Source organism: Podarcis cretensis, assembly GCF_951804945.1.
Source record: "Podarcis cretensis genome assembly, chromosome: 13".
In the NCBI taxonomy this organism is placed as follows: domain Eukaryota; kingdom Metazoa; phylum Chordata; class Lepidosauria; order Squamata; family Lacertidae; genus Podarcis; species Podarcis cretensis.
This window is the reverse complement of record NC_137182.1, coordinates 30421900-30446788: the sequence shown is the minus strand read 5'-3', so window position 1 is coordinate 30446788 and position 24889 is coordinate 30421900. Positions and strand designations below refer to the sequence as shown.

The 24889-nt window shown below is 40.5% G+C and overlaps 5 protein-coding genes across 5 annotated transcripts in view; 1 reads left to right on the top strand and 4 right to left on the bottom strand.

The window, feature by feature from the left end:
• The window catches only part of LOC307200549 (olfactory receptor 5AP2-like), a gene marked incomplete at both ends in the record, with an annotated part of 240442 nt that overhangs the window by 153988 nt on the left and 61565 nt on the right, over positions 1-24889 (top strand). The gene's annotated exons all lie outside the window — the stretch shown is intronic.
• LOC307200399 (uncharacterized protein) lies at positions 1133-8591 on the bottom strand (the record flags this gene model as incomplete). Its single annotated transcript, XM_079948940.1, has 3 exons — positions 8273-8591; positions 6360-7316; positions 1133-2140 (listed from the first exon to the last, which is right to left on the bottom strand). Exons 2-3 carry the CDS (start codon positions 7305-7307, stop codon positions 1133-1135), a joined length of 1956 nt encoding a protein of 651 aa, XP_079805066.1. The 5' UTR covers positions 7308-7316; positions 8273-8591.
• LOC307200150 (olfactory receptor 6B1-like) lies at positions 9860-10822 on the bottom strand (the record flags this gene model as incomplete). Its single annotated transcript, XM_079948556.1, has 1 exon — positions 9860-10822. One exon carries the CDS (start codon positions 10820-10822, stop codon positions 9860-9862), a length of 963 nt encoding a protein of 320 aa, XP_079804682.1.
• Positions 14690-15676, bottom strand: LOC307200398 (olfactory receptor 11A1-like; the record flags this gene model as incomplete). Its single annotated transcript, XM_079948939.1, has 1 exon — positions 14690-15676. One exon carries the CDS (start codon positions 15674-15676, stop codon positions 14690-14692), a length of 987 nt encoding a protein of 328 aa, XP_079805065.1.
• LOC307200216 (epididymal sperm-binding protein 1-like) overlaps positions 18567-24889 on the bottom strand; it is a 180738-nt gene continuing 174415 nt past the window's right edge. Inside the window, 1 exon segment of the mRNA XM_079948634.1 lies at positions 18567-18577. The gene's annotated coding sequence lies outside the window, so the exon portion shown is untranslated.

Here is a 24889-nt window from a genome sequence, read left to right as displayed (position 1 = left end):
CGATTTCTGTTCTCATCCTGAAGCAAAGTTCTTAACCCAAGGTACTATTTCTGGGTTAGCGGAGTCTGTAACCTGAAGCGTATGTAACCTGAAGCATATGTAACCTGAGGTACTACTGTATTTGACCAACAAAACTGGAGTGGCCCCCTCACTTTGCCTAATAAGAGTTCCAGCCCTGCTTCAAATATAAATCCCTTAGGAAAATGTTTGCATCCATAAATCTTTTGTTTAGCTCCTTGCTCAACCTGTGTTATACTTCCCAAATAAAGTTTGAATATTGTTGATCCGTGTCCATTGCAGGCAGTCAGTGGACCAGGGAACTAGGCTTGTCCCCTCAATATTCCTGGTAAATGAGAATATTAAAGTACTAAAGCCAGGCACTTCCTTCCCAAAGCTGGAGAAGCTTCTGTCCGGCTTAGGGAAGGAGGGGTGATGCTCACACACAGATGTTGCCCCTGCCCCAAATCACCCTTAAAAGCTGGCACCTCCGGCCCTAACGTATCCCCATAAAAAGATTCATTGCACACCTCTGATCCATGTGGACAACATAAGTATACTCCTGCTAAAATCTAACACAGTCCCTTCATTTTCTGACTTCGTTGCCACCTGCAGCTATAGTGCCTTGTGACTCTTATAATATGACTTTTGTTATGGTTGTTCTGTTTAGCTTAATTTCTTTTAGTAGCTTTCTTAATAGTGTTTTTTAGAAGGCGGTTGTTATACTGGTGATTTGTAATTTTTTTACTGATGATTTCTTAATTATTCTATATAATTTATGCTGTGCTTGTGATGTTCAATTATCTGTTCTCCTCAGATTTGAGTGCCCAGTTTTTGAATGAAAAGGAAAGTGAGAAAAGCAACAAGTCTTACTACCTCACTGTGAAGGTTCTTCAGAGAGAGAAAACACCTTTTTGCTATGGCAAGAAACATTAGCTTTTATACCCAAGGTGTGTGGGATGTAACCCACTGAGATCAGTCAAGTACAACATTCCTCTGGTCCATGTGGTTACGGAGAGATGGACACGACTAAACGACTAAACAACAACAATTGCTATTAATTAGCAAGTGTGTTCTCAAAAGATTTGTAACTGAAATGAAAATAAAGATTCCAACACAGGTTTTATCTGTATGTTTAAAAATGTTTTACTATATTTTTACAGGAAGAGAAACATATTGCAAATTGGGGAAGAAAAATTGGGGTGAAAAATTTTGCAGTCAACTTCCACAATGCTGATTTCAGTTGCCTATTCCGAATACTATAGATTATTGGGTTTATAACTGGAGGCAACATGCAGTAGAACATAGAAGCCACAAGATCCATGGCTGATAGGGACCCAGAAGTTGGCTTTAGATAGGCAAATGAACCACTGGCAAAATATACAGATATTACAATAAGGTGTGGCAGGCAAGTTGAGAAGGCCTTTTCCTTTCCCTGGGCAGAAGGAATTCTGAGAACTGCCCTGAAGATCTGAACATAAGAATAAACTATCGGAGCAAAGTATGTAAAAGCCAGAGAGGCACCAACACAAATAACCCAAAATGCGATGAGATATGAATCAGAGCAAGCAATTTTGAATAACTGTGGAATTTCACAGAAAAACTGACTGATGTCATTAGAACAGAACTCAATTGTGAATGTACTGCCAGTATATACTGTGGAATAGATAAGCCCAATAATCCATGCACTGATTGCCATTTTGACACATGCTTTTCTGTTCATCACAGTCTCATAGTGCAGAGGATTGCAGATAGCAAAGTAGCGGTCATATGCCATGATGCCAAGGAGGAAAAAATGAGATACAGTGAAGAACATAAAGTAGAAAACCTGGCAGATGCATCCATTGTATGAAATGGCCTTGGTGTTCATCAGGGAATTTGACAAGGATTTGGGAACTGAGACAGATATGGAGCCAAGGTCTTGGAATGCCAGATTGGCTAGAAAGAAGTACATGGGTTTGTGAAGCTGAGGACTGCAGGTGATGACTGTGATGATGAGAAGGTTTTCAGTGACAGCCATCAGATAAATGAACAGGAAAGTAATGAAATGAAATGTCTCCCATTCCTGAGTATCAGAGAATCCATACAGAAGGAATTCCACCACTCCAGATGACTGGTTGAACATAGTGCTTGTGTGTGGTTCCTGCAAAGAGGAGCAAACACATTTAAGAAAGGTAAAGTAAAAGGTAAAGGACCCCTGGATGGTTAAGTCCAGTCAAAGGTGACTATGGGGTTGCGCAGCTCATCTCGCTTTCAGGTGGAGGGAGCTGGTGTTTGTCCAGAGACAGCTTTCTGGGTCATGTGGCCAGCATGACTAAACCACTTCTGGTGCAATGGAACACCGTGATGGAAGCCAGAGTGCACAGAAACACTGTTTACCTACCTGCTGCAGCAGTACCTATTTATCCACTTGCACTGGCATGCTTTCAAACTGCTAGGTTGGCAGGAGCTGGGACAGAGCAACGGGAGCTCACTCCATTGCAGGGATTCGAACCACCGACCTTCCGATTGACAAATCAAAGAGGCTCAGTGGTTTAGACCACAGCACCACCCATGTCCCTATTTTATTTAAATATTTATCTTTATAAACCTTTATTTAAGAAAGGAGGCACAATTAGTTATCTCCATGTTACATGGAATTTCATGTGATAGAGATTTAACAGTTTTTGTCCATGTCACATTTCCAGCATGCATTTGCTAAGACCGACACAGGCTGACCTGGCCTCTTCTATGTGGAATGAGGATGTGCAGGCCAGAATATTCTCTTTAATGAATGAAAATGTATAATTATTGGTGACATGGTGGCTATTCTGCACATCTGACCTTTGCAGATTTCTTACTAGGAAACCCATAAATATATTTAACTTGTGATAAAACTTGCTTTTTATCCAGTAGGTCTGTTATGCCTTCAAGGTTCTGCTTCTAGATGTTTCATTAGGTTCACTGAATTCATAAATCACTTCTCACAATAAAAGAGACCCCCAAGGAATTTACAATAATAAAATATGTGAGATGTCTTCTATTCCTAGCCATTAACCCTGGCTGGGACAAACTGAGCATGGGCTTTTGTGTTGTAAAACTCTGGTTTCTAGATCTTCCTGAACTGTGTATACAGTTTATCCAGGAGGTCATGAATAAAATAATTGAAAAGTCATCTATTCAAATAGACTTACCAAGCTGTTTGTGGGCAGACCTTGGGTGATTTCATGAAAGTGTTTACATGCTTCGTTTTCATGCCTGGTTGCGATCTGTGTTGTTTTTCTGGGCAGCCAATGTGATTTGCCTTTTCAATGTATCACACCATTCTCTCACCATAGTTGTTTGAGAGGCAATTTCTCTCACTGCTCTCTATACTGAGATGCTGCACTGGATTTTATCCATATTTACTTCCATTACTCCCAGGAGTCTAATCAAACTCAGAAGAAAAGACTCATGGGAATGTGTGGTATGTGTTTGTATTTTTACATGTAAAAACATTCTATAGCGTACCAAATGATAAACAGTTCAAGCAATAATCACCATGTCACATGCAATTTCATGTGATACTGAATGAGTGACAATATACATTGGAATATACATCACTTGATTCCTTTTTTTAGTTATTCGTTAATTTATAAGTATTCATATTATAACACAAAGGTCAGTTTTCAAGCTTTTCACAATATTACACATGTACAATGATAGATTCCCCTCAATTCTGAAATGTCTCCCTGAAGCCATACTAAAACACCCAAAAATCCTAACAGAGTAAAAGAAAAGAAAGAGGAGTTCAAAGAAGGACCATCTAGATTGGAAAAGGAATATTAGCCTAGGTAAGATGTGTTCTACAAGTTCGTTTCTTCTTAGATTTGAGTGCAGAGTACTTGCAAGGGAAAGAAAGTGTGAGAAGCAATGAGTCTTACAACCTCGGTGTGGATTTTATGCCAGCGATTCTCCCCAAACTGAGGTCATTTTTTTTTTTAGAAGGCTAAATGCCCTGTCTTCCTGAAAGATATTAGCCCTTTAGGGCTTTTGAAATGCCATGGGGAGCCATGAAGATATTGTAAATCTCTGAGAAATGGATCTTTTACCATGGATCTTCTTCCTGCTATCTATTTTTTTTAAAAAAAATATTTTATTAAATTTTCAAAATACATAATACAAGATCCCTACAAATACACCGAGAAACCATATAGAAAGAAAGAAATAAAAAATAAAGAAGAAAAAAGAGAAAAATATAACCAACCATTCAATAAAACTTTTCTTATATAACTAACTGGACTTCCTCGCATCTTCTTACCCTGCATTATTTATAATCAGAATGTCAGCAAATTATTACCTTATTTCATACCTTATTTTGTACTTTCCAAATATTATACTTCTAAATTTAAAATAATTTTTATCAATTGCTCATACCTTAAAATTAAACAAAATAATGCCTTAAATTTTGACCTTTTCTTACTTATAACTTAATTTTCTATTTTACAAAGCCTATTTGCTGGAGCTGGTATTTTCTAAATCGTGCAAATACTTAACATTCATACAACTTATAATATTTTTGTAAATAATCCTTAAACTTCTTCCAGTCCTCTTCCATTGTTTCTTCTCCCAAGTCTCGGATTCTGCCAGTCATTTCAGCCAATTCCATATAGTCTATCAATTGCGTCTGCCACTCTTCCAGTGTGGGCAAGTCTTGTGTCTTCCAGTACTTTGCAATGAGTATTCTTGCTGCTGTTGTCGCATACATAAAGAAGCTTCTGTCCTTCTTTAACACTTTCTGGCCGACAATGCCCAAGAGAAAGGCCTCCGGTTTCTTAACAAAGGTATATTTAAATACCTTTTTTAGTTCATTATAGATCATTTCCCAGAAGGCTTTCACCTTAGGGCATGTCCACCAGAGGTGAAAGAATGTCCCCTCAGCCTCTCTACATTTCCAACATTTATTATCAGACAGGTGATATATTTTGCGAGCTTGACTGGGGTCATGTACCACCTATATATCATTTTCATAATATTCTCCTTCAAAGCATTACATGCCGTGAATTTTATTCCGGTGGTCCATAACCTTTCCCAGTCCTCAAACATAATGTTATACCCTATATCCTGAGCCCATTTTATCATGGCTGATTTAACAGTCTCATCCTGTGTATTCCATTTAAGCAGCAAGTTATACATTCTTGACAATACCTTAGTCTTTGGTTCCAACAGTTCCGTCTTCTTCCTGCTATCTACATGGGAGGGGGAGACTAGCAGATGTTCTTGGTTTCCCTCTAGGTTACCTCTGGCCTTCCAAACTTTGAAGCTAGTTTCTATACAAAGTGGAAGGAATGATGGAGAGGAATTTTCATGAATACAATATGTGACTTTCTCCTTGTGTAACACTTCCAGAAGTATGTTTTACTATGGTCTTCAAACAACAAAACCTGCCTCCTCAGTAATGACATGGTCTGGTCTTAGCATAACTCCTCCTCCTACCCATGATCACTGAGATCGGGTGTCCCAGTGTGTCCCAGTGCAGAGATTGTGTGTGTCCCCCGTGGAACCTGCCCCAACCATTCTGTTGGCTGGGGCCTACTCCCAGGCAGCCCTGACTCTCTCCCCTTAAGAACAGAATATAAACTATAGAAAACAATAGAAACTAATTAAAAAACAAAACAAAAAATTCACAGTTCTACTAAAAATTAAATTAATACCCAACTGCAACTAAATGTTAATCCCTCCCCCAACCAAACCATAAAACCGAAATTTAAAACAGCACAAATTAAAAACTATTTTAAAACATTTTTGACATTTGACCCAACCCCAGAGTTATTCCAGTGAGTCTGAGCTCTTCAGCACTCACGGCCAAGCAGTGTCTCTCCAGTGACGTCTTCTTCCTTCAACAAACACATGTTGTACAGGGTTGCATGAAAAGAAACCCCAATGTCTAAGCTCCTGCTCAAAGGAAGATGCACTGCACAATCAGGACAAATGCACAATCAGGTGCCTCAGTCGTGTGGTGCATCTACACACAGTCAGGATCTTGAATGTTGGGGATTCTTTACAGACAACAACACACAATGCATGAGGTGGCTTGTAAAGCAGCCTGTAACTTCATGTGACACAATGCTGCTGGAGGAAGAAGTGGCAGTGGGGATGAGTCTCCATGGCATTTTGCATTTGTTTTATGGTTGTAATTTTATTGTTGATGTGTTGCTGTTTACCACCATTATTTTTTTTCGCTGCTTCCAAGGCTACATGTTAGGAAGATCATTAATCGCTGCTGTTTCTAAGTCTGGAGTACAACCCCGTTGACTTAAGTGTTTCAGATTTACATTGGAGCAAATGGTAGAATATTTTTGCTAGAATCGGGGGGGGGGGGGAGAAAATAGAATTCAATGAACTCTTATACAGTTAGCACATTTGTTGGCTGTTCTCCTTAAGGCCTCCTTCACCTCTTTATTCCTCAGGCTGTAAATAAGGGGATTAAGCAGAGGTGTCAAGATGGTATAAAAGATAGAGAATACCTTATTGAGTGTTCTCAGTTGACTGTTGTCTTGTAAAAGATACACAATGGTGAGAGAGCCATAGAAAATGGTCACCACAATGAGATGGGAAGAGCAAGTGGAGAAAGCCTTTTGCCTTCCTGTGGTGGATGGGATGCCAAGAATGGCAGTGATGATGCATACATATGATGCTATAGTCAGAACGAATGGTGGCAGGGTAGAGATAGAAGTCAGAATAGCTGATACCAGTTTCACCTGACTTGCATCACTGCAGGCCAGGTTCATCATTGGAATGAAATCACAAAAGAAATGCTCAATCACATTGTGGCCACAGAAGGTTACCTGTAGTATAAAACCTAACAATATTGTGTCTATGACAAAACTGCCAATCCAAGACCCAGCTACCAGCTGGAGGCAAACCTTGAAATTCATAAGGACAGAATAATGCAAGGGGCGGCATATTGCTATGTAACGGTCATAAGACATTGCTGCCAGGAGATAGCACTCAGTTACTGCTAAGAACACAAATGCCCATAATTGCACAATGCCGCCATTAACGGATACACCTGGGTTTTTGCTTAATAAACTGGCCAGCATTCTGGGGAGGATGGTTGAGCTATAGCAGGTCTCCAAGCAAGACAAGTTGCCCAAAAAGAAATACATGGGGGTGTGGAGGTGCTGATCAGTGACAACCAATGTGACAATGATCAGGTTCCCAGCCATAGTCATGATGTAGATGATTAGAAACAGCATGAAGAGAAGAATATGTAACTCCTGGAGCTCTCCAAAGCCACGAAGGACAAATTCTGTAATGATGGTTTCATTTCTCCTCTCCAATGTCAACATCCTTTTAATCTGTTGAAGGGGAAGAAGAACAATTTGTGCAATCAATATTACTCTCCCCTCATGTTATTCTAGTATTTGCCCCCATCTGAATTAAAGGGATCTCACCCTGGATTCAAGTCTCCCAATAGTTCTATTCAGGTATTTGTTCTTCCAAGTCTCGCTTAAATTATTCCCATAAGAAAAACAAGGACAAAAGTGAACTGTTTTGAATTTGAGTCCTTAGATTAACCTGCCTGCTTTTTCTGGAAATAAGGCACCCCTAGGTGAGCTTTATAAAATGGCTGAGGGAGACACTCAGTGGATAGAAACCCATAATGCAAAGATTGCTGCCTTTCTTATATTGCAAGCGTATTACGATTTTTGGCATAAAAGCTATACAAATGATATCATCCTTCTTCCTAATATGGTAGCCTGAGACCAACTTGAATGCTTTACAAAGTATTGACCAGGCAATCATGGCTCCAGAATTTTAGTGATCCCTCTCACCCTGGATCAGTCAGGAAATGCAACCATGCTCCCACAACTAAAGAACATGAGAAACAAAATAACTTTGTCTTTTGGATGATTCTGAATTATGTCAGGGTGAAACCACATGAATTTATTGATGGAACAAACATGTCAAAATAATCTGTGGTTATAAACTGGGTTGGTCAAGTGAGGCAAGGTATTTATTATTTTATTTAACAGGTTTTATATACCATTTAATCACCAGCACCTCTAAGTGATAGCTGTAAGATATAGTTATCCTCTGAAATGCAATGCCATCAATAATCAGAATTATCAGAACATGTGTAAATTACCAACAGACACAGTGAAATAATTCAAATAACTCAAATATTTGCACTTGTAGATCAGTGAACTGTTAGCTGTTACCCAGCTTTAGCAAGGAGCTTTGTGACTATTAAAAGCTTGCACCCACATCAACATAATTTTTTATGCTATATAGCATCTACTTTCTCTCTTACCTTCCAGATATATCCAGATCCAGGTGTATCTAAGCAAAGGCTGCCTTATCATTTATCCACTGAAATTTAGATAACTGAAGAGGCAGGTTGCATATTGGTCCATTATGGAAGGATAGGAATGGGGAACCTGTGATCCTCCAGATGTTGTTCAACTCCCATCAGCTCCTACCAACATCAGCTTGATGGGAGCTGTAGATCATCAACATTGGAGATCCAAAGCTTTCCCATATCCTAGCTTAGAGTGCCTAGATAGGAAGAAAACAAGGCTCTTGTAGCAATTAGGTGATTAACAAAGTCCCTCTATAAATCCTGGTGGTGCTCTGGGTTGATTGTATACAAAGGAGTACAGGGCTCTTGCATTTTCATAAGGTGTCAACAAAGAAGGAATTATGATGCCACTGCTGAGCATGTCACAATGCTAAATGGATGATCAAAGACACACCTGAGTCTGACAGCAAACTGGTCGTTATAGTAGATTGCCTTTATATCACAGTGATTGGAATAATCATGCATTCAGCCTGTGCATGTAATTCTCACTTGAAATTCAAGGCAGTCAAAATCTTGGAATGCTCCCTTCTGCTTCCTAATATTTAATTTTAGGATTAGAAACACAAAGGTCTCTTGCCTATGGCTGCTTGATTGCTTTTCAAAGTCATGTTCTGTAGGCATTGAGAGTCTAAGATTCATGAGTCAATCTCATAGATCAGTTGAATTTAAAACCAGATCACTTCTTCATGCTCAAAGCTTATTATTTAGGCTACAGCTGCCAACTGGATGTGTGAGAAGCAGTGGGCATTATGCCGTAATTAGTCTCTTAAGAAAAACTTGTTTTTAAACACTGTGTTGATTAAATATCTCTTTGAGGAATAGCTCAATGAAGCACATCTCATCGGGAATGATAAGGGAAGCTGAACATTTCTTAGAACTGACCCAAAATTTCTCAGAAGACATTTTTCTGAGAATTGTTTTGAACATTTTTTTTATCACATGCTAACTATCCAAAGAGGGGTTTTAAGCAAAATTAACTGAAATGTGGTATTCTTAGAAGAAAAACTTTTCCAGTCATTAGTATGCACTAAAAATATATGCATTGTGGTGTAAATTAATGTCTAAGCAGGGTCCGTTATGGTTTCAAATTGGGTGGAGGACTGCATGTTGTGATACCTGCATTGCAAGGGGTTGAACTACATGACCTCTTCCAATTTTATGATTCCATGTTTCATTTTGCTGGTCAGAACAGTAGTCCACTGAAGTCACACTGCAGATGCTTAACAAACACCAGTTCAACCTCCATATAGCATGAAAGGAATAACAATTAGTTCTAAGCAAGGTACATATGCAATGTTTAGAGGTTGCAAAACATGTATTTTTCAACACTTAGAAAGATCTACATTCATATTGTTCTATTTGGATCCAAATCTTTCCTAAGAGAGCTGAAAGTTGAGTGCATGAGAGTCCCCTGAGAATGTTCCATTCAGTTACTTCCAAGGCTTGCACTTGTTTAGTTCAGAAGAAGACCTACATCCAGTACAAAATGATGCCTTTGTAATAGAAAAGGGCTTCGTCATTCAGTTTGAAATCATGGCTTTAATAAACTCTTATATGTGCATATTTGTAAGCTACTTTCCTCAAGGCCTCCTTCACCTCTTTGTTCCTCAGACTATATATTAGAGGATTGAGGAGAGGTGTCAATATTGTGTAAAAGACAGAGAAGACTTTGTTCAGCTCTCTCAGTTGGTTGGTGTCTGGCAAAATGTACACAGCAATTATGGTGCCATAGAAAATGGTCACCACAATGAGATGAGAAGAGCAGGTAGAGAAGGCCTTTTGTCTTCCTGTAGAGGACGGGATGCCAAGAATGGCATTAATGATGCACCCATAGGATGCTATTGTTATACTGAATGGTGGCAGTGTGCAGATGGAGGTCAGAGCAAATGACAGAACTTTTATTTGATGTGTGTCACTGCAGGCAACATTCACTATTGGAATGAAATCACAAAAGAAATGATCAATAACACTGTAGCCGCAGAAGGTTAACTGCAGTGTAAAAATTAACAAGATCATGTTTACCACAAAACTGCCGATCCAAGAACCAGCCACCAGCTGGAGGCAGATTTTGAAATTCATAAGAAATGGATAATGCAAGGGCCTGCATATTGCGACATAGCGATCGTAGGACATTGCTGTCAGGAGGTAGCACTCTGCTGCTATCAAGAAACCAAAAACCCACAATTGCACAATGCACCCATTCACCGAAACACTTTGGTTCTTGGTTAAGAAACTGGCCAGCATTCTAGGGAGGATGGTTGAACTGTAGCAGGTCTCCAAGCAAGACAGATTCCCAAGGAAGAAATACATGGGTGTGTGTAAGCTTTGATCAAGCACAACTAGTACAACAATGAGGATGTTCCCAACCATGGTCATAATGTATATAATTAGAAACAGCATGAATAGAAAAATCTGGAGTTCCTGGATGTCTCCAAAACCAAGAAGGATAAATTCTGCTATGATGGTTTCATTTCTCTCCTCCTCTTTCTTCATGGTTTTCATCTGGTGGAATAGAAGAGATGAGGTGGGGTGTGATCATTGTTTTCTTTGTTTTGCAAGTACAAATACAAACAGGAACAATAATCAGGAGAGTCAATATTACATAAGCAAGGCCCATATAGCTGGAGTTATAATATCATTGCACAGGAGGGAATACAAGAGTCTTCTTTATTCACCAGGACCGTCTTTCTATGGATTCTTATGCATCCATTACAGAATATACAGTTTGTGGGAACGATACAGGTATTAATTTTTCCCATCAATTGTAAGCAATAGTCATTAAATCACAACCTCCTAGTTAAGAGGGTTGTATACTGCCTTCAGGATCAAAGGCAGTATGCCCATGAGTACAAGTCACAGAGAAAGGACAAGAGGAGGTGACTGTTGCACTCATATGCTGTTTGTGGGCTTCCCAGAGACATCTTGTTGGCCATTATGGGAAATTAGACACTGACTAGATAGACCTTTAGTCGGATTCATCAGAGTTCTCCATATGTTATTGTGCTCTTATTTAATCCCTCTGATGCTAGTTGACAACCCAAAGCTCTCACTGCTAGATCTCACCATGAGTTAAAACAGTTTGGGTAGGGGATGGGGAGACATTGAAACTTGGATTTTAAAAAATGTGTTATTATTAGCAGTGTTCAAGTTATACACTGAGAAGTTATGTATAGAGTATAAATGTGTGTTCAAGCTTCTTGATTTGAGATAAAATAATGGCCCCTTTGTGATCAACCTAAGATGTAAAAGAAGCAAGATATCGGCAAGACAGGTAAATTCAAAGGTTTTAATAGGTTATCTAGGGCCATTTCTGGAAGATAGCAACGTCAGGCATTTACCATGACCAGCAAAGGGTCAATGCCCCAACAATGTCCTCATTCTTGTATGTAAACAGAGCCCCCAAGGTGGTCAGAAGGTGCAAGAGAGAAACTCTTGATTTGCACACCCCACTTCAAAGCCCATTCACCAGGTTTATGGGAGGTGGGACAAGTCATCCTCCCATTCATGCCTCCCAGGTTCTTTCCTCCCTTGTGTGAGGCTCCCTTGAATTTTTTCTCCCGTGCCTTTTGGACACTCCTGCTTGCCAGTTTACCAGGTGAAGGGGACATACAGTGGCAGGATTTAGGAGCAAGTGGTAGGCATTGTTGGGAGCACATTGTGGTGGGGTGATGCATTGGATCCATCTTCCCAACACCTACATTACTTCAGCTAATACAGATTGGGAGGAGGCAGGGCAGCTGTAACGTTTGGGATGCACTGGTGCATTGGCAGGAGCACTGCATTGGTTCAATCATTTCACTGACACATCCCCAACCTCACTGCCACCCTACATCACTCCATCCAATCCATGTAAGCTGCAGGGGCACAAAATCCTCTGCTTGTTAAGGATTAATAAGCATTCTCCACACAGGAATTGTTGTGACTGCTTTCCCACTGAATGCCTTGAAATGAAATTCTGTAAAGCTGTTTCACAAAAACACATTTTGATATTTAAAAGTGTCAGGTGTAAGCTTAGAGAAGCCCCTATTAAAATCCCAACAGAGCTCCGATTGATTAGATGTGAAAGAGGGAAAGGTCACTTCTGCCATGAACATTTGTCAAAAAAAGAATTTGTAATGGGCACAACCAAGCATGTACAAATACAGTGGTACCTCAGGTTAAGTACTTAATTCGTTCCGGAGGTCCGTTCTTAACCTGAAACTGTTCTTAACCTGAAGCACCACTTTAGCTAATGGGGCCTCCTGCTGCTGCCACGCTGCTGGAGCATGTTTTCTGTTCTCATCCTGAAGCAAAGTTATTAACCTGAAGCACTATTTCTGGGTTAGCGGAGTCTGTAACCTGAAGCGTATGTAACCCGAGGTACCACTGTACTGAAATGTTGAGAGAAGACACAACACTGTTTCTATACAACAGTTAAGAGACATAAAAGCACTATCCTCTTTTGCATTTAGTCACCATAGTAGAGTTGCTTTTATATCACAATAATTGTGTATTCAGCATGTGCAGGAAATGCTATTCTGGAATCCAACACAGGGGAAAACTTCAATTACTTACCAGTGGTTTCTAATCTTTAGACAGGAACAATATACGATTGATGTTTGCAAAGGCATTTTGCTATATTATGAAATTCACATTCTTCAGGTAATAAGATGAAGATTTCACTGATCATACTGATGGATCAGTTACAATGGCTGATTCTCTGTCATAGTCAGTGCTTCTTATCTAGACTGTAATTACATATGAAGAAAGCAAGAAGAAGACACTCACTGGCTAATTAACCTCTTGGGATATACCCATGTTGGAGTGGGGATAAGTTTGAAAAAGGATCACTAAACACTCAACTTCCAAAAAGTTCAAGAGAAACCAACATTATTTATAATAACATTAGAAAAATGTCTCAAGGGTGGGGGAGCACCCCATCTCAAGGTTGTACTTGGATGGTGAGTTTGATGAGCTTCAATCCCAAAATACAAAATAAAGCAAATAGAAAGGGAGAAGAATAAGGAAATACATTTCAAATATTTAGTCTCTCCTGTGGTGCAATGGGTCAGTGCATCTGGCCATTAACCAGAAGGTTAGTGGTTCGAGTCCACCCAGTGACAGCTGTGGACAGGAGTCCTGGATTGCAGTGGTTGGACTAGATGACCCTTGGAGTCCCTTCCAACTCTACAATTCTATGATTCTATGTTTTATTTGAAATAGCTCTATCTTAACTGAGGTGGTGAATGTAATTTAAACCTTTAAAGTTCTAAAGTGTTTGAGACCAAGACATTTGAAGTAATATGTCATACTGGTCTAGTTTCCACCCCATGAATGGTGATCTTTACATCTGACCCACCTAACTTGGTCACTCAAGATTCCCTTGGTTCAGAGGTCAGAAGCTATGGTGCTCCTTACCAGTCGCTGGATGAGGGTCTGCTGGATCTGCATATCCTCCAACCATCCCAATTTGACCGGGACATCCCAGAATTACAGAAGCCATCCCTGCTTCTGATTGGATCCCAGAATGTCCCATTTTTTGTCCTGCATTCTCACACAAGTTAGCTGCCTCCTGCAAGTGTGAGACCAAAAGATGTGTAGTTTTTTGTGCCACACTTGCCTTGTGCACCTCCTCCTCCTCCACAGTTTTCACTTAAAAACCAGCATACTTGTTTCACACTTCCCAGATGCAAACTGAAACACAAATATCCTTTGAAACCCACATTTCACTGAATTTTATATAGAAGTTCTTCTGTGATCTAGTGTGTAAAAAAAAAAAACAGCACAAAAATATGTGCATACATATGCATGTGAATATGTCGGCTTCGTGGTGGAGTGGAAATGACCACATTCATTTTGACCAAGCCTATATTTGCCTTGGTCACGTGAGTAAGGGGGCTTGGTCAATGGGGCTTGTGTGTGAGAAAGAAGGAGTAGCACTTGAGTCGGTGTGTGGAAAGGTTTAACATCATATTTTGAGGGAATGGAGAGGGGTATGTAACTAGTAAGAAGAAGTGCGTGTGGAAATGATATGCTATGTTGATGGGTTATATGCATTACGCGAATGGGATGTGTTGGACACCGGAGAGCATAACGTGCTTAGGGGCAGAGCAATGGGAATGTTAGAGAGGGTGTTGCATGAATGGTATGAGTATGTGATTAATCGTGCGGACATTAGGAATGGCTACAAAAAGGTATTGCAATTGATTTGTCATATGTAGCTTACAGTGTTCACCTATAATGTTCATTAGCTACAATACAGAGGGCTCTGTAACATGTCTCCAAGGTCTTAGAACATAGCCTAAATGACTTTTGAATATTGCCTTTCTTAGTGTGTATGAGGTTCACAAACTCCATATCGTTCCCTTTTTTCTAGCTATGGAAGTCTAGTCACCTTATGCAACATCTAAAGATTTGAAGGCCGGAGTTGAATGCACATTTGCACATATGGCTGCCTGCTCTCCTCAAGGCTTCCTTCACCTCCTTGTTCCTCAGGCTGTATATGAGGGGATTGACTAGAGGTGTCAAAATAGTGTAAAAAACAGAGAATAATTTGTTCAGCTCTTTCAGTTCATTGGTATCTGGCAAAACATATACAATGATGAGAGTGCCATAGAAAATGGTCACCACAATGAGGTGAGAAGAGCAAGTAGAGAAGGCCTTTTGCCTCCCTGTGGTGGATGGAATTTGAAGAATGGCTGCAATGATGTACATGTATGATGCTAAGGTCAGAATGAATGGTGGCAGGGTAGCTATTGAAGTCAGAACAGTTGATATGAGTTTAACCCGCCGTGTGTCACTGCAGGCCAGATTAATCAATGGAGTGAAATCACAAAAGAAATGTTGAATAACATTGTGACCACAGAATGTTAGCTGCAATACAAATATAAATACTGTTGTGTCCATCACAAAGCTGCTCATCCAAGATCCAACCACCAGCAGGAGGCAAACCTTTGCATTCATATGTGTGGAATAATGCAGTGGTCGACATATTGCCAGGCAACGATCATAAGACATTGCTGCCAGGAGATAGCATTCTGTTCCTGCTAAAACCCCAAAAGTCCAGAATTGGACCAAGCAGCTATGAATAGACACACTATCATTATGTGTTAATAAACTGGCCAGCATTCTGGGGAGGATGGTTGAGCTGTAACAGGTCTCTAAGCAAGACAAATTTCCCAGGAAGAAATACATGGGTGTGTGTAAGTGCCGATCAGTCACAACTAGTCCAACAATGATTAAGTTCCCAACCATGGTCATGATGTAGATCATGAGAAAAACAATGAAGAGAAGAATTTGTAGGTCATGGAAGTCTCCAAAGCCACGAAGGATGAATTCTGTAATGATGGTCTCATTACGCCCAGCAGGTTTTTGCATCTTTTTCAGTTGAAGGGGGGGAATGGAATTGTCCAATCAACAATAAAAAAATTATCGCTTAAAGAAAGAAAGGAAAAAATAGGGAGGTAGTCAAGAGGAAGGAAGAATACAGTATATTTTATATTCTGCAATTTCTTAATTTAAAAGCAGAGCTTAAAATCATGAAAGTATCCATATATGAGTATATAAAACAATGTAGGGGACTCAAGCACATATAACTGTGTAAAATCTTATGCATCAGGGAAAACCAGAGCATTGTGATACAGTAAGTCTTTCCAAGATATCTGAAGCAACTGATAGCTACTGCTTTACATATGGCACATAGTACAAGGGCAAGAGCAGAAAATGTCAATTTTTTTGTCTCTACCCTATAATACTGTGTAGGGTACACTGCCATGACCAGAAGTTTCCTAGATGATCTAAGTGATCTTACTGGCCCATGCAGGAGCAAGCAGTCTTTCAGGTAACGCAGTCCTGAATTCTTCAAGGCTTTCTATGTTAACAACAAGATATTGAACTGGGCCCGGTAGCTGATTGTCAGGCATTGCAGTTCCTTCAACTCAAGTGCAATAGCACCAGTTGCAGCTTCTGGAACAATTCCAATGAAAGTGCCACATAAAAAAAAATTACAGTAATTGAGGCATGAATCAGAGTGACCAAGGAAAGAGCATTGTTGGCATCCCACCCTAAGCAAAGAGGTCATTTGGCCCTCCAGTGACAAAGGTGGATCAAGGATTATTCACAAACTACACACCAACTGTTTATTCAGATGGTGTGAAACTTTGTGTCTCTATATTGACAAGATTCAGCTTTGGTTTGTTGGTTCTCATCCACCCAACCACTGCAGCTAGGCATCTTTGAAAACAGTCACAGCTTCTCTTGATTCTGATGTAACAGAGAAATGGAGCTGGGAATCCTCACCATACAAATGATGCCATGCTATGATCTGGCAGCAGATCACTGCTCCAGCATTTCATGTCTTACCGAGAATATTGTGTGTGGCCATGCAATGTCGAAGTGCTGAAGAGTATGAACAGTTGTTTTCACAAGGCAGCTGGTGAGTGTATTGTTGGAACTGCATACCAAATAAGGCAGCTTTGTATGTTCATGTGATCACTGCATTCACAGAGCCCAGAATTAACTCTGTCCCAACTGCATTAGGAGGTTAGGCTTCCCATAATTTAAGAAATACTAAAGTGACATTAGTTCCATAGGTGTACCCTTTCAGCCCCAAACTCACTGCCACCATGTCCTTCCCCCGCCCCACTCAGATAAGCTGCAGTGACACCAGTGTTGGGAGGGCAGCCACCATAGCACTGTACAAAACCATCAGCATCTACTGGTTTTTCTCCTTTCATAACTGGCCACATTAAAATAACTCACTCTGACCAGAAAAGTTATCCCTGTGCCCACCAAGCTTGAAAATTGGACCCAAACTGCCCTAAAAACTCCCTATAAGCTTTCCTATTAGGTGGCTGGTTAATAAGCATTGGTCACCCGGTAAATGAATGGCTGATTTCACACTGAACTTGTTCCACCAAAATTCTGCAAGCCGGTTGCACTAACATTTCCCTGCTTAAAGCTGAGAGATGAAAGAAGCTCCTCTTTAATTTGTGACAGAGTTCTTGGCTGATTAGATGCAAATGAGGATAGGACTCCTGACAAAAAAAGAAGTTACCGTATTTTTTGCTCTATAAGACTCACTTTTTCCCTCCTAAAAAGTAAGGGGAAATGTGTGTGCGTCTTATGGAGCGAATGCAGGCTGTGCAGCTATCCCGGAAGCCAGAACAGCAAGAGGGATTGCTGCTTTCACTGCACAGCGATCCCTCTTGCTGTTCTGGCTTCTGAGATTCAGAATATTTTTTTCTTGTTTTCCTCCTCCAAAAACTAGGTGCGTCTTGTGGTCTGGTGCATCTTATAGAGCGAAAAATACGGTATCTAATAAAAACAGCTGAGCATGTCACAGTAGTGTAGGCTGGAGAGAAGACAGAATGAGAGACTTAAAGGGCATGGAAGCCCCGTCCTCCTTTGCATCTGGTCACCATAGGGGACTTGTTTTTATGGCAGGCTGTTTGGAATGATCATGTATTCAGTATGTGTGGAGAAGGAACTGGCAAACCACTCCAGTATCTTGTCAAGAAAACTTCATGGACATCAAAAAGGAGAAGCTTTGAAAGTGAGAGTTTCCAAGGTTATGCTCTGGTTCATGGGGTCACGGAGGGTCAAACAGGACTAAGACGACTAAACAACAACAGTATGTGCAAAAAATTCAAAACTGGGATCTAAAGCAATAGATAACTTGGACTACTCACCTTTGATTATAATCTAGAGTCGCTCTTTAGAACTGATCAGAAAAAGGTCTTTTGGTTTGTTATCAATACCATAATTTTAAGGGATGAAATGACGATTTCTCCAGTCATGTTGCTGGATCAGTTTCAGTGACAATGGCTGATTCCCCTTCATGCTCAGAACTTCTTATCCAGAATGTAATTTCTTATGAAGAAGAAACAGGCACTTATTGGCTAATTGACCTCTTGGGATATTCTAATGTTGTAGTGGAGTAATCTTTTAAAAACATCACTGAGAATTTCAAGTGAAGACCAAACAATTTATGATAGATAATATTAGAGAAATTACTCAAAGGGGCCCCACACCCTCTCCAGGATGTCCCTGGATACTGAATTTGTTCAGCTTCAATCCCAAAATCAAAATCAAACAAAGTAGAAGAGTAGAAAAAATATTTATTTTTATTTGAAACAGTTGTATTTTAACTGAGATGATATTGTAATCTTAACCTTCAAAGTCCTAAAGAGCTTGAGATCAAGATTCATGAAGGAATATCTTATTCTGATCTAAGCTCCCACCCCATGGATGGTGCTCTTTCTATCTAACCCACTTAGCTTGGTCACCCAAGATTCCCTTGGCTCAGTGTGTGTTTATTTCAAGAGCACCGCCACTCTTTTCATGCCTGCCATTCTCTTTATCACAAAAATATACGGTAATATTTTTAACATTTAGATGACAGTTAAATTTCTGTGGCCACAATGTCATTGAGCATTTCTTTTGTGATTTCATTCTAATGATGAACCTGGCCTGTAACGATGCACATAAGGTAAAATCGCCTCTATTGGCGATTCTCACCTCTATTGTTGCCCTGCCACCATTCGTTCTGACTATGACATCAAATGAGTACATAATGTCTGCCATTGTCTGCCATTCTTGGCATCCTGTCCACCACATCCTGTCCACCTGCTCTTCCCATCAGCATCTCAGTCAAGGGTCTTTTAAATAAAGAAATAAAAACATATACTTCAAAAGCATTTTCTTATTATTCCTGTATACACGTATGCCCCAAAGGTAACTGGAAGCATAGCAAAATGCATACGGGAGAGGAGTAACTAAGGTTGCAATCCTATGAACCAGGAGTGGGGAGCAATTGACCAGTGGGCTGGATGCAGTCTCCAGAAGTTTCTCATTTGGCCTAAAGTGCCTCCCCACACCCTGAAAGAATCAAGTTTTTGAGTACAGTGGTACCTTGGGTTAAGAACTTAATTCGTTCTGGAGGTCTGTTCTTAGCCTGAAGCACCACTTTAGCTAATGGGGCCTCCTGCTGCTGCTGCGCCGCCACTGCATGATTTCTGTTCTCATCCTGAAGAAAAGTTCTTAACCCAAGGTAATATTTCTGGGTTAGCGGAGTCTGTAACCTGAAGCATATATAACCTGAAGCATATGTAACCTGAGGTACAACTGTATACATAAACACTAGGTGAGCCAGTGTGGTGTAGTGGTTAAGAGCGGTAGTCTCATAATCTGGGGAACCGGGTTCGCATCTCTGCTCCTCCACATGCAGCTGCTGGGTGACCTTGGGCCAATCATACTTCTCTGAAGTCTCTCAGCCCCACTCACCTCACAGAGTGTTTGTTGTCGGGGAGGAAAGGAAAGGAGAATGTTAGCCACTTTGAGACTCCTTAAAGGGAGTGAAAGGTGGGATATCAAATCCAAACTCTTCTTCTTCTTCTTCTTCTGCTTCCCTCAAGCCTAATTGTAGGAGTGGGACTTTTTACAGGGTTCCAACTGGGAAGGGCACTGGGCACTGCAGCTCTCCAAACCACAATTTGACTTGACAAAAAGCTTGCTACTGAAGTCTTGAACCTATGGTTGGAGGCAATATTCTGAAGAAAGTAGCTGGGGAGGAGAGGGTTATTGTATGTGAGCATTTCTGTGATGTGGTTGTATCCATTTAAATTAAGGGACCTAAGTTGGTCATGTCCATTATTTACTATGGGTTCATTCTGAGCACAACTAGCATATAGTATATCCCACAGAGCATGTGTATCTGTATCAATGTTCTATCTGAGTGTGTGATTTATATGAGGGTGGCTATACCCATCTAGTCTTGCCTGATTTTGTCTTGGCCATTCAAGTAATACATGAAAGGGGCTTGTGACCAAGAAGGGGGGGGGGCAGCACTTTAACCAGCTGTGCAAGAAGTGTGTACATTGTATCTGTGTGAAACAGGGAGAGGGGTATGTAACTAGTAAGAAGAATATATGCCAGAGTCATGTGGCATGTTGATTTATTATATGGAGAATATGGTGTGTTAGAAACAGGGAAGAATTATTATTGTTATTATTTATACTTTTTGTTTTATTAATATTATTAAGGGTTAAATTTCTATACAGCCCTTCATCTGAGGGTTATAGGGCAGTTTACAATATAAAAACACAAAAATACATAACATAGTTAGAAACCAAAACAAGAACATCCACGCACATGGTTTAAAAGGCCATAAATTGTTTAATTTGCCAAAGGTCTGGGAGAAGAGGAATAATAATATTTATTTATTTATTCATACATACATACATACATACATACATACATACATACCCCACCCATCTGGCTGGGTTTCCCCAGCCACTCTGGGCTGTTCACAACAGGATATTAAAAACACGATAAAACATCAAACATTAAAAACTTCCCTAAACAGGGCTGCCTTCAGATGTCTTTTAAAAGTCAGGTAGCTATTTATTTCCTTGACATCTGATGGGAGGGCATTCCACAGGGTGGGCACCACTACCAAGAAGGCCCTCTGCCTGGTTCCCTGAAACCTCACTTCTTGCAGTGAGGGAACTGCCAAAACGCCCTCGGAGCTGGACCTCAGTGTCCAGGCTGAACGATGTGGGTGGAGATGCCCCTTCAGGTACACTGGGCAGAGGTCATCCAGGGCTTTAAAGGTCAGTACCAGCACTTTGAATTGTGCTCAGAAACGTACTGGGAGCCAATGTAGGTCTTTCAGTTATATGGTCTCGGCAGCCACTCCCAGTCACCAGTCTAGCTGCCAGGTTGTGAATGTTTTTGCCTGGTTCCTAAACATAAGTTATGAAGGTGCCAGGGGAGCCTCCCTGGGGAGAGCATCCCACAAGAGGGGATCTGCTGCAGAAGAGGCACATTCTTGTGTTGCTGACCTCTCAAGGCACACGAAGAAGGAACTCAGGTGATGATTGCAGAGTCTGGTTTTTATACAAAATAGTCTTAAAGTGACTTAAGAAGACAAAATGCAAACAAGTAAAACCATTAAAAAGCCATAAAATTAAAAAAAATAATGTACAATGCAAAATGTTCTAGATGGCCATCCAAGGATACAGCAAGGATATATCCTATCCCACCAGATGAACACCAAAGGAGAGGCTAGTTTCACTACCAAAGGCCTGGGTAAAAGTAAGTATCTTAGCCTGGCACCTAAAAAACACCAATGATGGAACCAGATGCACTTCCCTGGCCAGAATATTCCACAAATGGGGGTCCACTACTGAAAAGGCCTGTAACCACATGGCCAGCCATTGCATGAAACATACAACAAATGTGACAGAGTAATGTGATTCAGGACTGAGTGATGATAATATTTGTAGGGATCAGATGGGATTACCATGAGGAATTATAAAATATACATCAAGCCATCGTGTTCACGCTGAAAGCATTGTGTTGACTGGGTTTGATATATTGACGATAGTTTCTGATTAAGTCCCATAAGATTCTACATTCATGCCCTTTCCATGCCCTTTTGCCTCTACTGTCCATCACTCTTTCCTGAAAAGTCACGTACACAGCCCATTTGCTTCGCCAAGCAGGCATCCTGGGCCATAAAGATAGTGGGCAAGCTTCTTGGAAGTAGCTTTCTGATATGGTAATCTTAGGATGTTAATCTTAGGGCCAGGAAACAGATCTCACATGAAGGTGATAATGATCGTTGTCCTCCTGGCCATCCTTCTTATCATATGTATTGCTTGTTTATCACCTCCGGGGTTGCCAAATGCCCTTCTTTGTAGTTCTGTTCTTTGTTTACCCTGTGCTTAATTAGTTTTAGTAGTTTAACTTGTCCCCATGTGGGTTTGTGGAAATGCTCAGAAGAAATCTGATTGGTTCTTATGAACCAAACTACCTGGGCCAGGGGCTGCAGATGGACAAGCACAGAGAGACGATTATACGCACCCTTCCCAGAGTCTTGCTGGTTCAAGCCTCTGTGTGTATTCTTATTAATCAGAGTTCAATCCTTCCTTTACTTTGCGAATGCAACAAATATTAAAAGAGGGATAGGTGGTAAGTGTGACTAAGTGTGAACATTAGGAGAAGGTATTGCAAAAAGAAAGTTGATTTGTTATATGTGATTCGTGACATCCATCTCTGATGTTCATTGGCCGAAATGTAGAGGGTACTGGAAGGAGTATCCCAGGTGTTCAATACAGCCAAAACAAAAGCAGAATCCTTTTAAATGTTTTGATTTCTTGAAGAAGAAGCCCTTTCATTCCTCATTACAATTCATCTTGAAACAAACACTGACATTCAAAATAATTGAACTGGAAAGGACCAAGGAAAGTTAAGTAACTTAGAAGTTATGTATGTACAAGAAAAAATTCCAATTACCAGTTTTCATCTATATTAATTCATATATTGTGGTTCCTCTGGAAAGCTCCAAATATGATATATGAGATTCACTATTAATCTCCAATCCAGATGGTACCCTGCTGTATCCCTCCTTAGCTATACAGGGAGAATATTCCAAGTGATATTAGAATTCAACATGATCAAGCCTCCTTGTTTAGAAACACCATCATAAGATCTGAAAACAATAGGTCAATGCACTCTTATGTGAATTACAAAATTGGCTACCTGACTTTCTCAGGGCTTCTTTCACTTCTTTGTTCCTCAGGCTGTATATGAGGGGATTGACCAAAGGTGTCAAGATGGTGAAAAAACAGAGAACACTTTGTTCAGTTCTTTCAGTTCATTGGTATCTGGCAAAACATACACAATGGTTAGGGTGTCGTAGAAAATGGTCACCACAATGAGGTGAGCAGAGCAGGTAGAGAAGGCCTTTTGCCTTCCTGTGGCGGAGGGGATTCGAAGAATGGCAGCAATGATATACACATATGGTGTTACGGTCAGAATGAACGGTGGCAGGGTAGCAAAAGAAGCCAGAATGGCTGATACCAGTTTAACTTGTTGTGCGCCACTGCAGGCCAGATTAATCAATGGAGTGAAATCACAAGAGAAATGCTCATTGACATTGTGGCCACAAAAGGATAACTGTGATATAAAGAGAAATGAGGCTGTGTTTATCACAAAGCTGCCAATCCAAGATCCAGCAACAAGCCGAAGGCAAATCTTGAGATTCATAAGTGTGGAGTAGTACAGGGGTCAGCAAATTGCCAAGTAGCGATCATAAGACATTGCTGCCAGGAGATAGCATTCTACAGCCGCAAAAATCGCAAAAGCCCATAACTGAAGAAAACAGCTATAAATAGACACAACTTGGTTCTGAGTTAAGAAACTGGCCAGCATTCTAGGGAGGATGGTTGAGCTGGGTCAACTTGGGGACCACCTGCTCCACCTTGAGTCCAGTCCCAAAGTAGTTTGGAGGGTGGTGTTTATGTTTAATGAATGTCTAATGCCTAATTAAACATACAGATGAGAGGGGGAGGGAGAAGTAGATGTTGCTCTCCACCCCACTCCACCCCACTCCCAACTGACAGCAGGGTGGCAAGCTCAATTTTGCAGGGGGCTCTTTGGAAATGGCTTCTTTGCAGAGACAAGGAAAGGAGAGGGTGTGTGTACATTAAGCCTGCAACTTACGTGAGGGTTCAGTTCCCAGGAACAGCACACAGGCACAAAAACACATAAAACTAGGAAGGCTCAGATCACCTCCTCTTCACTCAGATGACCTCTGCTTGTTCTCCATGCTCTTGCTAGGTCCTATCTTCCTCTCCAACTCTCTGACAATACCCGAATACTCTCCTAGGGTGAGTCCAATGGCTGATGGGATTGCCAACAGTTGTTTCCCACTCCTCCACTTCCTTTTGACATTTTTTCTACAACATGTTTTTATTTCCCCTGAATTTTCCAGTTTATTATTTTTATTACTACAGTAGTACCTTGGTTCCCAAATGACTTGGTTCTCAAACACTTTGGTTCTCAAACTCCAAAAACCCGGAAGTGACTGTTCTGGTTTTCGAATGATTTTTGGAAGCCAAACGTCCGATGCAGTTGTCGGCTATTGTTTCTGGGAAGCCTGCACTAATCAGGAGCTGTACCTTGGTTTTCAAACATTTTGGAAGTCAAATGGCCTTCTGGAACGGATTAAGTTTGACGCTTTTGTTTTTGCTATTCATTTTGCGTTTTTGAGGCTTTTTTGGTTAATTTGCTTTTTGACTGTGTGGAACCCAGTTCAGCTACTGATTGATTGATTGTATGACTGCAGAAATGGATAAAAGCCCCCCATCCAAACTGACTATCATCAGTGCAGGGAATAAAAAAATAAATAATTTTTCATTTTTATCATCTACAATACTGTCTTATTTATTTTATAGTACAGTACATTGATTATTGCTTTCATTTTATGGATCAATGGTCTTGTTAGATAGTAAAAATCATGTTAAATTGCTGTTTTAGGGGTTGTTTTTAAAAGTCTGGAACAGATTAATTTGTTTTGCATTACTTTCTATGGGAAAGCACGCCTTGGTTTTGGAATGCTTTTGGTTTTGGAACAGATTAAGTTTCTGGAACAGATTAAGTTTGAGAACCAAGGTACCACTGCATTTTATTGCCAGTATAAGGTAGGGTTGCCATACGTCCAAGAAATCCCAGACATGTCTTCTTTTGGGGGCGAACATGCCCATCCAGGAGGATTTTTACCATTTTAAGGAAATGTCTGGGGTT